The sequence below is a fragment of the Rhagoletis zephyria genome, unplaced genomic scaffold (genome assembly GCF_001687245.7).
Source record: "Rhagoletis zephyria isolate East Lansing unplaced genomic scaffold, Rhagoletis_zephyria_1.1 Rzeph_scaffold_00340, whole genome shotgun sequence".
Lineage (NCBI taxonomy): Eukaryota > Metazoa > Arthropoda > Insecta > Diptera > Tephritidae > Rhagoletis > Rhagoletis zephyria.
The window spans coordinates 235,331-251,994 of NW_016157424.1; the positions used below are offsets into that span (position 1 = coordinate 235,331).

The window sequence follows — 16,664 nt, forward strand, 5'->3', positions numbered from 1 at the left end:
CGCTCGATAAGACCTTGTAACCTATGCTTAGAAGGCTAATTCCGCGGTAGTTGGCGCGTATGGCGGGGTCGCCTTTCTTGTGGATTGGGCAGAGCACACTTAAATTCCAGTCGTCGGGCATGCGTTCATCTGACCATATTCTGCATACGAGCTGATGCATGCACCTCATCAGCTCCTCGCCGCCGTACTTGAATAGCTCGGCTGGCAGGCCGTCAGCTCCAGCAGCTTTGTTGTTTTTCAGCCGCGTAATCGCTATTCGTACCTTAGCATTTACACAATTTTAATGAAATATTAAAATATGAGTGGTAAAAGAAAGAGTTTTAAGAAAACTTTAGTTTGAAAATAGTTTTTGTTAGGGTTGCCATCTATTCGATTTTTATTTTGAGCGATAAAGTTCGGTAATTGTGTTATCAGCTGTCTCGATGAAGTCAATTGGCCCCCTGGGAGCGGCGATTTAACGCCCTTAGACTTTTTGTGCCATGCCGTGAAGGACCGATATAATGCGAACAATCTATTACGCTTTAAGGCGTATGTCGGGCATTTCTTACAATAGAGCCAGTNAGTTCGGTAATTGTGTTATCAGCTGTCTCGATGAAGTCAATTGGCCCCCTGGGAGCGGCGATTTAACGCCCTTAGACTTTTTGTGCCATGCCGTGAAGGACCGATATAATGCGAACAATCTATTACGCTTTAAGGCGTATGTCGGGCATTTCTTACAATAGAGCCAGTAACCATCAACAAGGTCTTGGAGAACTGGGTTAACAGGATACGCTACTGCGAAGACAGTCACATGATGAAATTTGGTTCCATAACTAATGGGAATATATGTTCTTTCGAATAAACCCATAATATAACGAAAAAATTAGTTTGATTTAAGTTTTATAAATAAATAATTTTTTTTGTAATGGTCATCAGATCTTTAACTCATTTACGCTCTCTGTACTATATAAACGACACCAATTAAGCCCACGTCTAAAAGTTTACTATTATTACTAGAACGAAATTGCTTTAATAAGTTTGCACATACTGGTATTAATTTCACTTCAGATAGAATAAACGATAAATAGGTACGAGTATAACTGGGGATACCGGATTTGGACACTTACAAATCGACTTTTCACATTAGAAGTGGTCCACATGAAAAGCTGCGAGTTTTTCTTAAATTATTGCACTTTGCCTTAAAATATCCGCTATTATAAAGAGTAAAAAAAGTAAATTAATCAAATTACTAACAGTGGGTATAAGGGTTTGTTATTTGATGGATTTATACAGCTATTCCGTTAGCTGTCGTTTTTTTAGTACAACGGGCACATCTATACTAATATATGTATACAATTTTTTGAAAGCCGGTTTTTCTGTTCGAAAAGCTTGAGAACAGCCGTACCGATTTTTCGAAGTTTTGGACACCTATTTCCGACTTTCCAAGCATGGTTATAGACTAAAAATAATTTGGATATGTCATCGGGGCGTGGCAGCTCCCATACAAACTGAATTTTTCATACTGCATACGAAGAGGAGTTTGCTGTAGAATACTAGAACTTGGTATGGAGATAGTATATGAAATCAATCCTATACTCAGTAGAAAAGTGGCGGTTATTGGAAAAGGGGGCGGGGTCCTCCTTTACATACTGAAACTTATATAATGCATATTTCTCTTATTTATAGATCATACAAGTGGAACTATCGTACAGAATATCTCTAGAGGTATTTAAGGATACGGAAATTATTTATGGAGATTTATGTTAGTAATACTTTACTGTAAGAAAAAAAAGTGAGAAGTGAGTAGTTGAAAATAGTCTTGCAATTACGTAAAATTATAAAATGTTCAAAATCTGGCCTCTGTGTGACATGATGATTCAGAGTTTTTGTCTAAAACGTCAGGTAGTTTCTCAATTAATTTTCTAGAGCTATATATATATTTATTTCTTAACGAAATTTCGATTATATTTTGCTACTAAAACTGGGCGATAGCAAGTTCTGAAGGTTATTACTAAGTCTTTGACATATATTGTGGAAAAATCATTGGTGGTGGGTTATGAATCTCCACGTACATGCTTGATATGAGTATATCTAACCGGTGGATTCGATCGACATGTTTTGTTGTTAGAGGACACATTGTTCGAAAAAGCCACCCATCCGGTTCTATTGTAGCAGATCCAAACCCAAAGCATAGCGGACATAACCCAGGCAAGTTGCCCAAGCAGCAAAACTGAGTTTTGTGTCATGAGATTATACAATGACAATGTACAGGATGCAAAAAAACGTTATGCTTTGTCAAATAATGTTTTAAAAATTAACACGCATAAATGCCCGCTGTACTAAAAAAAGTACACTCCCAAAAGATAACTTTTAAACTGTTTTCGTTGATGTTAATTCCTAAGTTTGTTTAAAATGGCTTTTATAGTCACATAAATAAAATTAGATATAATAAAAGTTTAACCGTTTTTGTTTGGGCGTAAATAGGTAAATGTGAAGGTCATCAGATCAGCACCGTCATTCTAAATGTGCATTAAGGTTTTATTTCTTAAAGTTAGGACCTTTTTTAGCGGTGCACGGTGGTTTGAATTTTGAGGAAATGAAAAACCGACGCCATGTGAGACCTCTCTTCGTTCAAAAAGGGATGGACGAATTTACTTGAAACATTTTCAATATTTATTAAGGTTTATGAATAGTGTTGCCATCTGTATAAAATGTTAAGCTCAATTTTGGCGTCTTAACGCCATGCGTGTTCACTAGTTATTTCGTATTTATCCATCGATTTTCTTCATCAGTAACTTGATTTTTTATTTATAACAGAACAGGCTTTAGTACAAATGCAAAAATTTGGCACAGAACTGTTTTTTTTTTTTTAATTTTCCTTCTGTTAAAGTTTGATTTTTTAATTTTTCAATAAAAAAATAAAAAAAGCTGGAATGATTAATAAATTTGTCAGAAACTATCCTCCCAATTCTGTGTTTTCTTGATAAATTTTTTGTAAAGAAATTTTATCAAGATTTTTATCAAGTAAAAGCTTCCTTCGCATTCTGTGTCAATATTTATAAAACAAAAAGCTCTACGATTTCCACATTAGTCGAACTGATTTCCACATGAGTGGAACTAATTTCATTGTCACATATGAAAAATATGAATTTAAAAGCAAAAAAGCCCTTGACCGCCTTAGCCGAGTAGGTACTATAATTCCGTGTGTCGCACGTTCAAATGCCGGCACATGGAGTATTTAATTGTTAGAAACAAATTTATTAATATAAAAAATTTATACATTTCACATGAAATCTCAATTTGTCAATAGCATTTTCAATCTTGATAATTTATCAAGAAAAGAGGTTTTGATTTCTGTGCTAGAATACCAATTATTTATAAATAATAAAAACTTGACAAATTATAAAGATTTTCAATTTATCAAGTGCACAGAATCGGGCTGTATAAGCCCTATCGGAATAAGATGTATATACGGTTTATGGAGAACTTCATTGGCCGTATTTTCTATTAAGATTTTTAAATTGGTTCGTAACATATACGTGATTAAGAGGAACCAATTTTTGCTTTAAGCTGAATAACGGTAAATTGCAAATATCTCGAAAACGTATCCATAGAAAAAAAAATTAACCCGAATTTCGGAATCACCGAGCAATTCTACATAGTAATTGGATAGCGGCGTCTGGAGAACAAAAACCAAATTAAAATTTGTGATCCAGTGTTATTAAGGTATCACGTTCGGTGTGAATTTCTACCAACGTGTCATCATTTGGGCAGTCGCAACAGTGTTGCAAATTTTCATCGGTGAAACAGTAATGCCGCATTTATTACGTGCCTCGAACAGGCCCATATATAGATATTTTTGTAAAAACATTCATTACATATGTACATATGTATGTTGTCAAACCAACTTAAACATATGATTTTTTGTGCAGTGTGTTTACCGCTAGAACTGTATTTTATTCCTTTTTTGTTAGATGTTGGAGTTCTTGAATCACGTCACCATCGTCCAAATTCCATTAATTTACGTAAGGTCTGTAATTCCGAGCAAGCCGCTGGAAATTGTGGCGACCCTCTAACACAATCTTGTACAACAATTACTTCCGCCGTTGCCAACGCTATTGGTATTCATTCGCCTTCTATTGGGAAAACTGAAAATGGAATTTTGGCAATACATTCCATGCAATGCATTGAGCAAGCGCAATTGCAAGATTTATATGATGACGAAACATTTAACGAAAATCAGCGATCTTATGAACAATTTGGTTCTGAAGGCATTTGTGCACAGGGCATGCTTTCGCGTACGAAAATTCGCCCCTCCCAACCACCCCCGGATCCACCATCTAATGGAAGCAGACACGTTACTCCTGTGTCTTCTAATGCGAATACTCCAACGCGTACGCGAAATGGGGTAAACAATCGCGATATATTACCTCCACCGCCACCTATACCCGAAGCGTTAATGAATACATCCTCACCACCACGATCAATTTCTGTAATAAATGGAAACACTTCACTGGGTAAGCCTTTGAAATCAGGTTTTAATTTAATTCAAAATCTAAATATTGTATTACGTCTAGGCAAAAATATTCCTAATATAAATTTGATTAACATACCCGAGCAACCTAATTGGCATGATCTACCGCCTTCAGCACAACCAGAACATCAGGTTAGTATGCTTACCAACGAATAAATTATCACATGTGAATGGATAACAAATACAGTCAATCAACAAAGTTTAGGTACAGGGATTTTTTTAATACGGGCAACTGTTTTTTTTTAATATTTTATTTTTTCGCGAATTTTTTATAAAAATATGGTCAGATAGATAAATATTAGTTGAGGTATACACTGCGACCAGGTGATCTATTGTGCCCTCTTCCTCCTTACAACACCTCGCTCAGTCTTCTTCGGTGACATCGAGCTGCGGGCATAGTGACCCGAGGTATTTCTCCCGTCTTCTCGCCACGGCGTCGCATTCGAGAAGTATATGCTCAGAAGTCTCAGCTGCGTTATCACAGAATAGGCATAAATTGTTGGACCAGATCCCGAGTTTATGTAGGTGACTTCTTAATCTGTTAAGATACCTCTTAGAATCTTAGTTTATACTTTGGGAGATGAATAAGTTTATCATATCTTTCCCTATTGTAACCTCCCTGTCGCAGCCCAGGGTCTCCTAAGCTCGTCTCTGATGGTTTGCGGTCCTATCGCAAAGAAGGGCTCGGGGCCTATTGGTGTTTTTGCCGCCGCCTTCCTGGCATGCATGTCTGCCTCCTCATTACCTTGTTGGCTGCCGCTAAGGCGTAAAGCCTCTCGACGCACTCAAGAACCATTGCTGACTTGATTTCATTAGAGATAAGGGCTCTGGGTGAGGCCTGACTGTCGCTAAATATTAATATATTTTCATAACGGTACTTTCGCTGAAGGTTGATCTCTGCACACAGACTAATGGCGTAAACCTCCGCCTGGAATATGCTAGGCAGTTTGCCCATGGGAACTGAGACCCTTGTTCTTGGCCCAAGGATTCCATGTCCAATGTCCTCGGGTGTTTTTGAGCCGTCTGTGTACCGAATAAGGGGGCGCAGATGGGAGTATTTACTTAAGTTTATGTCATTCCAGCTTGCCTTATTCTCTAATTCTACTTTGAATTTTCTTTGGAAACTAATAATTCTGCAGATGTCATCTCGTGGGAGTTGAGTCAGGGGCAGTTGGGTCTTGAGAGATTCCATATTTCGAGATGATACCACTTTTCCTCTTCCAAAAACCTCCCTGGTGAAATTCATTAGGGATCGTTTGGCTGTCTTTTGTATACTAATGCGCAGTGGCGTGAGCTCGAGAATAACCTCCAGTGCTGCTGTTGGACAGGTACACATTGCGCCCGTGATGCACACACACGCAAGTCGTTGTAATTTTGTGAGGGAGCGAATAGCAGTCGCTTGGTTGGCTCTCGAGCCCCAGGCCACCTCCCCATACGTTATCATTGGCTTGACTATCATGGTATACATCCACCTGAGAATCCGAAGGCTACAGCCCCAAAATTTTCCTGCCAGGCGTTTGCATACCATTAGCGCTTTTGTTGCTCTGGATGTCGTCACATCGACGTGTTCCTTCCATGAGAGTTTAGCGTCGAGCGTGATGCCTAATTATCTCACTTCCGAGACGACGCCGACTTCCGTGCCATCAAGAGCTATAGTTCTCATTCCCGGTAGGGTTCTTCCTCTTGTGAACGGGATAATCGGAATTTCGTTGGGTTAATTTAAAGACCATTATCCACATACCATTTCTTTGTTATTCTTAGGGCCCTCTGGACTATGTCACAAAGGGTGTTCTCGAACTTTCCTCTTGCTATTATGACGATGTGATCCGCATAGCCTTAGCATCGGATTCCATTATATGATATCACTAGCAACCCGCCCCGGCTTCGCACGGAAATAAAATATAAGGCCTATGTCACTCACTGAAAAAATGATTAAAATCGATCCCGTAGTTTTGATTTATTCATTACTGCCCGTGGCCCGCACGCGTTACATTTGGAGTGAAACAATTCCCCTTTCTTTATACCATGAAGATTTCCTGCTATCTTTGGAATATCTAACGCGCGCTCCGAATCAATAAAAACTATTCAAAAACTGTATTTTAATTATGTGCGATTTATTAATATAGAACGTTAACAGAGCGGTTTATTTCGCTGAAAAAACCCTCACAACTAAAAATTTTTCAAATTTGGGTTTTCTGTATAAAAACCCTCAATTCAATGGAATTCAGTACGGCAATAAAGACATGAATTGAAAATACATACATACATACATACATACGTCCGAAATTTAATTATGCGAGAGATTCGTACTTATGTACTTGCATACATACGTACCGAGTTCTTTCACCATACGATCTAATTCAACATGAATGAGGTGGGGTGAGATTCCCGCATAACTTCTAATGTTTCATTCGGTTGACAGCGAACAAACACACAAACAGCTTTTTTTGGAAAAAGTGCTGCTTTTGTTTAAACAATTTTGGTTAAATAAGATATGAATCAACTATTTTTTTTGATGCAGAACGAAAGTAAATATTTCAAAGTTTAACTTCAAGTAAGTTTCATTTTAATCGGTGGATTCTTTTATGATTTATGGCTGTGTAAACAAAAAGTTTATGGGTTTTTACCACATTTTGTCCGATTGCCACGCCCCCTTTATATATTTCTTCACATTATAATGACATAAACCTTCCTCTTCAACCAATCTATCTATTAAAAAAAACCGCATCAAAATCCGTTGCTTAGTTTTCAAGATTTAAGCATTTAAGGGGACATAGGGACAGAAAAAGTGACTTTGTTTTATAATATGTAGTGATTTGCAAGAGTTCATCGACTACTAGGCTCCAAAGGAGGGGTGATAAGACGCCCCCTTGTGGACACCCCTTCGTGGTTTTTATTTGCACAGACTCATTCCCTATTGTGGTCGCTTTTATCCACCTGCGAATAGGTACTTGTACTCCTCTTTCTCTAGTGCGTGCCCTACCGCCTCATGCGAGGTGTTGTCGAAGGCTCCTTCTATGTCATGGAAGGCACAGAGAACGATCTCCCCAGATTCAAACGCACTTTGGATTTCTGTAGTTAGCTGATACAGGGTTGTTTCCGTAGATCGTTCTGCTCTATACGCGTGTTGGCTACTGTGGACCGGACTAACTTCCAGAGTGTTTGATCGGATTCATTGTCAATAATTTTCTCCATCGTCTTTAGTACAAAAGAGGTTAAACTTATTGGTCTGAAAGATTTAGCTGAGGAGTAGTCTTTTTTGCCCATCTTGGGTATAAATGTTACCCGAGCTCTTCTCCACACTATTGGAAAGTAGGCTTGGGCTAGGCTATTCTTCACTAATTCTACTAGATGTGGGGTAACTAGATCTTCTCTCTCTCTTGCTGTAAAGCCGGATAGATCCCGTCCTTCCCGGGGACATGTATCGGTCAAATGAGCCAAACGGCCATTTGACTTTGGCTCGCGAGAATATGCCTCTCGCAGTGCCCCAATCAACTGGGGTTGGTCTAAATGTTCGATCAGTTCCCTCCGTAGTCAGGTAGAGCACGTGCTCGTTCAACTTCGCTGCCGGTGTAAGTGCCGTCCGGCAGCTTGATTGCTAGTTGGGTCTCTATCCTGTCTTTTGCTAGGTCCTTACGCAGTCTTGCCGCTACAGAAGTGGATGTAATGTTCTCGCAAATGCTTCTGAAGCTTTCCCTCTTCGCTTTCCTTATCTCTTTATTATATGAAGTTAGGCTGGTTGGTTGAAGTGGCGAGTTTAACAACTCCAATTAGCACTTATGCGTGCCGTTTTAAAACCACTACTCGCAATTTAAACCTGAAAAGAAAGCCCGAAAAGAAAGCAGCAGAAGTCGGTTATATATCTCAAACCCAGCCTGTGGAGTTCACGAACTTAAGAAGTTGCAGTGGGTTAATATCACTTATGTCTGTTAAACCGCAGAAGCAGGGTTTGCCTAGAAGCCTGATTCTAGTCCTACGTAGTGCTGGGCAATCGCAGAGCAGATGCTCCACCGTTTCTTCTGCATCTGGTGAATTACAACTACGACAAGATATGTTGTGTTCCAGTCCTAGTCTTGCAGCATGGATTCCCACGGCCCAGTGGCCTGTGTAAACGGCAGTTAGTCGGGATAGATCCCTCCTGTTTAGTTTGATAAGAAAAGCAGTGCGTTTTGCCCAGTAGGTGGGCCACAGACTCCTGCAGACTCTGCAGGATTGTAGATTTTTCCACCCACTGTTAGCCACATTTTTCCAGTGCTGAGAGATGCGGCTCTTGATATAGCTCAGAGGCACAAGAACCTCCTTTGCCTCTGAGATATCCAGAGCCGACCCATTCCTGGCCAGCTCGTCAGCCATCTCATTGCCATGAATTCTGCTGTGCCCCGGCACCCAGATCAATGCAACGACGTGCCTGTCAGCTAAAACCATAACGTTCTCCCTGCACCGTTTTATTATGCTGGAGGTGATGCTTACAGAGCCAATTGCTTTGATCGCTGCCTGACTATCTGAGAAAATAGCAATGCTGGTTCTCGCTAGCTTCGAGGCTTAAATTATTTTGCAAGCCTCATTTATGGCAAAGACCTCTGCCTGAAAAACACTGGTCGAATTAGGTAATCGAATAGACTCTTCAATTTGGAGGTCGGTTGAAAAAATTCCCGCCCCTGCCCCACAATCCATTTTTGACCCGCCCGTAAAAATGGATACTTCGAAGCGTTCAGTATAAATAGGATCCTTCCACTCCTTTCTTGATGGAAAAATCGTGCCGTAGTTTTTCTTGAAGAGAGCGAAGGACAAATGTAGTCAGTTTTTTCGCGAAGGCTTGGGTCGTTGAAAGAATACAGGATACGTCCATGCCCGTACGTACGTTCTTTCCACAATCCAAGTTCCCTCAACCTGAGCGCACTCTGTGAAGCACTTTCCTTGATAAAGAGATTAATCGGTGGCAGATGGCAGATGACATTCAATGCTTCCGTTGGACATGATCTGATCGCCCCAGTAATCGCAATGCAGGCTGACCTTTGTACCCTGCCTAACATTGTGCCTATGTAGTTCATCTCTACGGCTTTCCACCAAACCAGCGAACCGTATGCAATAATTTGGCGAATCACCGCCTTGTACATCCATAGCATAAGATTAGGTCGTAGGCCCCACCTCTTACCCAGCATTTTCTTGCAGGAATACAGAGCACCATAGGCCTTTCATTCCCACGACTGCCGGTTCTACGTACCGGAATGACTCAGGTTTTACCCGACCACGGGCTGCTGTTTCGGCGATCTCACCCCGTTTAGGTCGGCGAAGTATCTCAGAAGTTGTTCGTCCATAGGGCTACAGCCGCTACGTTTTCTCCTACTCAGGGCTGGCATCGAGTCAAACCCAGGGCCAGAAATATACACCTTATGTGTATGCCAGAGACGACTACACCACCACTCCACCTCTGTCAAGTGCAATGCTTGCGAGGGGTGGAGTCACCTCAGAGTCTGCTCAGGACTACGGACACATCGGCAGTGGACCACGTCTTTTGTGGCCCCCTGTTGCTCTAATAGAGCAGCCTCCACGGCTAACCCCNCAATCCAAGTTCCCTCAACCTGAGCGCACTCTGTGAAGCACTTTCCTTGATAAAGAGATTAATCGGTGGCAGATGGCAGATGACATTCAATGCTTCCGTTGGACATGATCTGATCGCCCCAGTAATCGCAATGCAGGCTGACCTTTGTACCCTGCCTAACATTGTGCCTATGTAGTTCATCTCTACGGCTTTCCACCAAACCAGCGAACCGTATGCAATAATTTGGCGAATCACCGCCTTGTACATCCATAGCATAAGATTAGGTCGTAGGCCCCACCTCTTACCCAGCATTTTCTTGCAGGAATACAGAGCACCATAGGCCTTTCATTCCCACGACTGCCGGTTCTACGTACCGGAATGACTCAGGTTTTACCCGACCACGGGCTGCTGTTTCGGCGATCTCACCCCGTTTAGGTCGGCGAAGTATCTCAGAAGTTGTTCGTCCATAGGGCTACAGCCGCTACGTTTTCTCCTACTCAGGGCTGGCATCGAGTCAAACCCAGGGCCAGAAATATACACCTTATGTGTATGCCAGAGACGACTACACCACCACTCCACCTCTGTCAAGTGCAATGCTTGCGAGGGGTGGAGTCACCTCAGAGTCTGCTCAGGACTACGGACACATCGGCAGTGGACCACGTCTTTTGTGGCCCCCTGTTGCTCTAATAGAGCAGCCTCCACGGCTAACCCCAGTAGAGTCCGACCGATTCCAATTTTTTTTCAGGTACCGATGCCGATGCCGATTAATCGGCTTATGGGGAAAGAATCGGCCGATGCCGATGCCGATTCCATAAAAAATTACAAATAAATGTATTAATTCATAAAATCAGTATATTTCACGGCGTTAAAAAACAAAAGAAAAGAAATAATGAATTAATTGGCTTGTTATGCAACATCACATACATATGTATGTACATACATACAGGGTGTCCGGTGGCAGAATTAGGAATTAAAAGCTAAATTAAAAAAGAATTACTAATGATAAAAGTTTATTTCAATAACTATTACAAAGAAGACAAGTGCGGATTTTGTTTTTTAAAAATTATTCCTCTAAAANTGATGTTGGGATACCATTAACCTCACGAACGATATTTTTTTAGTGCTGAGATGGTCGCTGGGTTTTTTTCGTAGACTTTACTTTTGAGGTATGCCCACCGAAAAAATCCATAGGGGTAAGATCGTCGAAGGGGTCGTCGTAGGGGAAAACGTCGAATATTGTAACGTCGACAAAATCTACGACGAGCAGTTGCACACTAATCATTGACCTTGAAATACGCTTCTATTGCGAACGCATGCTGTTTACCCGTCCACTGAGACATCGTTATTAAATAACCCGCACGAATGACGAAGCTGACGCTGTCCCCACGCCGCCGATACGCTCAGCGGTTAGGGAGAAACTGTAAATCTAAAACCCAATTCTGCCACCGGACACCTTTTTCATGTGATGTGTAAAAATATATGTACATATATCACATTTATGTACATTACATAAACACTTTTTTATATGGTGCTAAGCAAAAAATATTTAGGAACATAAAATTTCATTTCGTTTTGTACTAAAACACACTCTTTTGCACTCAATGCATAGGAACTTATATGGTAGGTACGTATGTACCTACAAGTTAAGGACTGAAGGTCCTGAACAACAAAAAAATTAAAGGGCCAACTTGCCCTGGAATAAAAAGAGGTAAATTAAACGTTATAATAAAAGTACTTTATTGAGATAAATAAATAAGCCTAATTGACTATAGTAACACCCCGATGCAACTGCCGCTGATCCTAGTTCTGCCGCCCCTTATAGCCTGTTCCGCTGTCGTTGTTCTATAGCCAGACATAGGCGACGTCAGTGAGCCGCCTTGGCCTTGAATTCCCACAGGTAACTTGGAATATGCAACACACTGATTTCACAACCGTGTGAAATGAAATTATGCTGACACCGCTGCAATGCCTAATGCATTGGCTCCGTTATACTAATAGTTGCGTAAGCATTAGCCAGAGGTACTAACTGTGGCCGACGGTTCCCATAGGTGTCTGATAACGTTGTGCAATATTGCTATTGCATGATATGATGAAATGCACTTGGCCTTGCCAAAGGTGTAGGATGTCAATTATGTTGTGAACCACAATTATGCTGACATGGCGCACGTGTATTGCTGGACTGTGGGAATGCAACATGTTGGGTGACGGCGGAAGTGTTAACTCCTCCCCCTTTAAAGATCTGCGTCCCGCAGATTAGATGGATGTTCTTCGGTTTTTGAATTAGCCTTGTTGTCAATGTTCAATGCAGGTAGGTGTATCTTCGCCGTAATCCTTCTCCAAATATGCCAAAGGGATAACATTAGTATGACTAACACCAAACCTTCGGTGAACGCAAACCAATTGCTTTTCTCTTTGAGGTATCCCAGGAGCTTTATATTATGGGCTGTCATCCCGTGTATCAGGTTGAGGTTAATTACCACACTGCGGTTAGTGACGCTGGCCAAGATTGGTGGAAGCACCTGTACTCCTGATCTACTAGTACTCGAGTAGTTTTTGCCATTGATAGCTACGGTCTCATTGTTCATCTGGAGGATATAAGAACCATTAAGTGTATTTGAATTGTTGGAAAATGGTATCATCCTTGATGATTTCAACAGTGGAATCGTTACAGGTGGCATAAGTACAACTTGTTTGTCCTCCCTTGAGAAGACGAGTCAGGCAACTAGATTCTGGTAGCAGGTCGAGTGATTTCCCTTCGCAGATCATGGGAGCAGATAATTGCAAGCAGTGTTCCTTGATGCCGAATGTCTGATGTTTATTGGTCAGGATTGTTTGATATGCCAATTCCACTCGGACGCCGTTCTGTATGTTAGCTCTTGCGATCAGGTGATTAAATCTAGCTTTTGTGACCTTTGGTAGGGACAACACGTATAAGAGGTGTGTTGTTGGTGTAGATCGATGGTTTGCTATATTCAATGGCTTCAATGGCGTTGATGTATGGTAGAACGTCGATCTCACTGACAAGCTGGTTAACTTCCTCTATACTCAGAAGACTGGTGTTGACGACTCCTGCCTTAGCCATCTGACAAGCACGGATCAGTTTGTTGACGTCTTCATTCAGGATAAAGATTTTATGCTGGACTTCTTGAGAAATCCTGTCCAAGTTCCTCTTGTTGATTACATCATTGGTGGCGACCACAATGCCATTGAGCCTCTGCAATAACTGATTAGTTTTCTTAAAAATTTTATCATTCACCTTGTACTGCTGCTCGTTATTTTTATTAAGGGAATTTTCGTTTCGGAGGACCTCATCCCAGTCCGTAGCATCAGATGAGCCAGCAATCCATTTCCAAGCTGACCCAATCCAGTTAATAGATCGTTTTAATCTAGCCGTCTCGTGACCTCTTAGTTCGTTTAAACGTGTGCGGATTCTGCCTAGCTGGAATAGTAGTACCTTTGTAGATGCTGTTGTTTCATTTAAGGTAGTTATTACCCACTCGAGCCGATTTGTTGCCAGTTCATATCGTTCCAAATTTACCACATGAATTAGCTTGAAGTGTCCATCGATGATCCATCCATACCCATCTCGTATGGTTACCAGGGGTGAGTCTATCTTGAATAGGCCATAAGAATGCGCCATGGCGCAGGGGCACGTGCTACGGATTAGATTAATACATTAGTCTACTAATGGTTTATTACCCATACCCACGTTATAATAGTGACTCTATACAATTCAAAGTCTTAATTCTGAAATTCGTCTTAGCCATATCCTTTTTACATTATTATATTTTTTATTCTACTCAAAGTCTTAATTCTAAATTTCGTCTTAATCATATCCTTTTTCTCTTAACTATTCTACTCATTTAACTAAATATCTAACTTTATGTTTTTAATTAACCCAAGATCCTTATTCTAGTTTTGAGTTGCATGGGGTGAGTAGTGATAGAATTGAGAGATTTGCATGTTCTTTTGTTATTGTTTATTTTCTTAGGGAACCCAGTAGTGAAGTAGTTAGTTATGTTAATTGTTAACTAATTAGTGGTAAGTGGTTAATGCGAAAAATGAAAGTTAATTGTAGTAATAAGTTTCATGCAATCTTTTTTCCCCTTTTTTGTGAGAATTCACTTTCTCTTTTTTTTATTTTTTATTATGTTTTGCATTTGCATTTGCATCATATTTGCATGTTCTTTTATTCTTCGTTAAATTTTATATTTTTCGGCGCTTTTGCGCGAGATGTCTTCTTGTATACATTTGTTACTTTTGCGTACTTATTTAGCAGAATGTGTATTTATGGTTTTTTGCATCGGACTATAGGTATTATTTGTCTATGGAAGGCCCGCGTTGGTCCCTTTTAGTCATAAGCGTTTATAATTGCAAATGACCTACTCATGGCACGGGTGGCTTCACGCAAATAAGCAGAAGATTACCGTGGGGGAGTTGAACCACCTCGAATCTGCCATCTCACACCACTGAGCGAGGTGGAATTGAACCACTATGACTTCATCGACTACAAACGCATAAACGCTTGCATTCCGAACCGCCGGATTCCTAGTAATCTTAAGCTTCTTATTAACCTTTTGTCTAATGTTATCTTACTTTGTGGAATTTTTTCCCACTTTCAGTTACTATTGTCGCATTTCTATTTTCTGCGATTGTTTCTTTTTTAAATAGAGGCTTTTGTTTCCCCTTTATTTGTCTGTTTGCTATGAACAGAGTATCGCCACTATTATATTCTTTGGGTGGCGAGCGTTTTGAATTGATCCTTGCATTTCTAGCTTCTTGNAGGTGAGGCTTAGCCGGATGCCTGTCATATTTATTAAGCTTACACACTTCGCACTGCCTAACATAATCCCTAATTTGTTTTGACATACCTGGAAAGTAGTACTTTTCTAGAATCTGCTCTCTATTTTCCTTCGGATTCCTGTGGGCTCCGCGATGCTCTTCCTCGATTATATCGAAAATTCTATCAGGGATGGTCACGTGTGGAAATTATTAGCATACACGGTTTGCAATAATTGAAGAAATTCCTCAGAAATATTTATGCCATTTATAACATTAGGATTAAGGCATTCTTTGAGAATTGGAATAACGTTTGAACTGTTGATATTTGGTAAAGAAATAAAATATCTGCGGTAGCCATGAGGCGGTTGCTCATGGCATCGAGATTCCTGACCTACTCTAAATATCACCTGATTCCTAAAGACGTTTATGGGGGCCTCGACGTGTGGTATAAGATCGGAATTATCCTGTTCAGCGGAGTGCATTGTTGCTACCTCATCACTATTTCCTATTTCGCTTCCTGATGGTTGAGCCACCACAGAATCCGTTAAGGCGTTGAGTTCGGTCTTAAGACGGGCAAGAGCATCCGCGACCACATTGGCCTTCCCTGGCTTATAAATTATTTCACAGTTATATTCTTCCATGCGTGCTTTCCACCTCTTTAGCTTAGCATTATAATTGCGACAGCTTCAGGAAAATGTTAATGGTTGGTGATCAGTATATATTCTTATCTTTTTGGCACCGTACAAATACGACCTCAAATTATCTAATGCCCACACTATGGCTAGCATCTCCTTTTCATTCGTAGCGTAGTTTTCCTCGGTCTTGTTCAGGAAGCGAGAAATATATGCAATTGGTTTGTCCGTACCTATATCCCCCTGGGATAGAACTGCACCAATTGCGTAGTTCGACGCATCAGTGGTCAAATTAAAAGGCTTACCAAAATCAGGAAATGCCATGACATCAGCGGAAGTTAGCATACGTTTTAGGTCATCGAAGGCTTGCAAAGCCGCACTGTCCAGTTGTATTTCTACCTTCCTCGATGCACTGGCTTTTATTTGTGCATTTTTCCCGCGCGTTAGATTTGTCAATGGCTTAGCTATTTTTGCGTAGTCACGAACGAACTTCCGATAGTAGGAGGTCATTCCCAAAAAACTTTTCAGATCTTTCGAATTGCATGGTGGCAAAATTAAATTCATAGCCTCAACCGTTTTTGGGTCAGGACGAACTCCTTCGGGAGTGATGATGTACCCCAAAAATTCAACTTCAGTTTGCAGGAAGCAGGTTTTTTCTAAATTCACGTTTAGATTGGATTCCAACAATCGAGAAAATACCATTTCGACATTCTTCAAATGATCGTCAGCATCCTTACCAAACACAATGATATCGTCGATGTACACATAGCAGGTTTTACCGATATATTGTTTGAGTACATCGTCGATCATACGCTGGAAGATGGCTGGCGCGTTCTTGAGGCCAAAAGGCAATCTCAAAAATTCGTATTTACCGTTCATGGTCGAAAAAGCAGTCTTAGATATGTCGGATTCCTTCATAGGGATTTGGTGAAACCCTGAAGNATATATTGTTTCAGTACATCGTCGATCATACGCTGGAAGATGGCTGGCGCGTTCTTGAGGCCAAAAGGCAATCTCAAAAATTCGTATTTACCGTTCATGGTCGAAAAAGCAGTCTTAGATATGTCGGATTCCTTCATAGGGATTTGGTGAAACCCTGAAGTTAAGTCAATGGTCGTGAAGTAACGGGAGTTGCCAAGGCTACACAAAGTAGCGTTTATGTCAGGGATAGGATAGGTGTCGGGAATCGTTACAG

General features: G+C 40.8%; 2 protein-coding genes across 2 annotated transcripts in view; one reads left to right on the forward strand and one right to left on the reverse strand.

The window, feature by feature from the left end:
• The window catches only part of SCAR (wiskott-Aldrich syndrome protein family member 3 SCAR), a 174,190-nt gene extending 169,506 nt beyond the window's left edge, over nucleotides 1–4,684 (forward strand). The window contains exons 3-4 of the mRNA XM_017610790.1: nucleotides 3,954–4,496; nucleotides 4,557–4,684. Coding sequence (XP_017466279.1) covers nucleotides 3,954–4,496; nucleotides 4,557–4,669 — 656 coding nt within the window. The 3' untranslated portion in view covers nucleotides 4,670–4,684. The remainder of the gene's footprint in view (nucleotides 1–3,953; nucleotides 4,497–4,556) is intronic.
• A 6,982-nt stretch (nucleotides 4,685–11,666) lies between these two features.
• Nucleotides 11,667–14,203, reverse strand: LOC108359115 (uncharacterized). Its single transcript, XM_017610794.1, has 2 exons — nucleotides 13,594–14,203; nucleotides 11,667–13,494 (listed from the first exon to the last, which is right to left on the reverse strand). The coding sequence occupies exons 1-2, from the start codon at nucleotides 13,693–13,695 to the stop codon at nucleotides 12,952–12,954; spliced, it is 645 nt and encodes a 214-aa protein (XP_017466283.1). The 5' UTR covers nucleotides 13,696–14,203; the 3' UTR covers nucleotides 11,667–12,951.
• Nucleotides 14,204–16,664: the final 2,461 nt, after the last annotated feature.

What these genes read in the sequence shown, in the direction of transcription:
- LOC108359115 (XM_017610794.1), bottom strand. Translation starts at nt 13,695, where the DNA reads ATGGCGCATTCTTATGGCCTATTCAAGATAGACTCACCCCTGGTAACC. An exon ending in ACTTCAAGCTAATTCATGTG is followed by an intron (nt 13,495 to 13,593) that starts GTAAATTTGGAA and finishes CTACTATTCCAG; the next exon opens with CTAGGCAGAATCCGCACACG.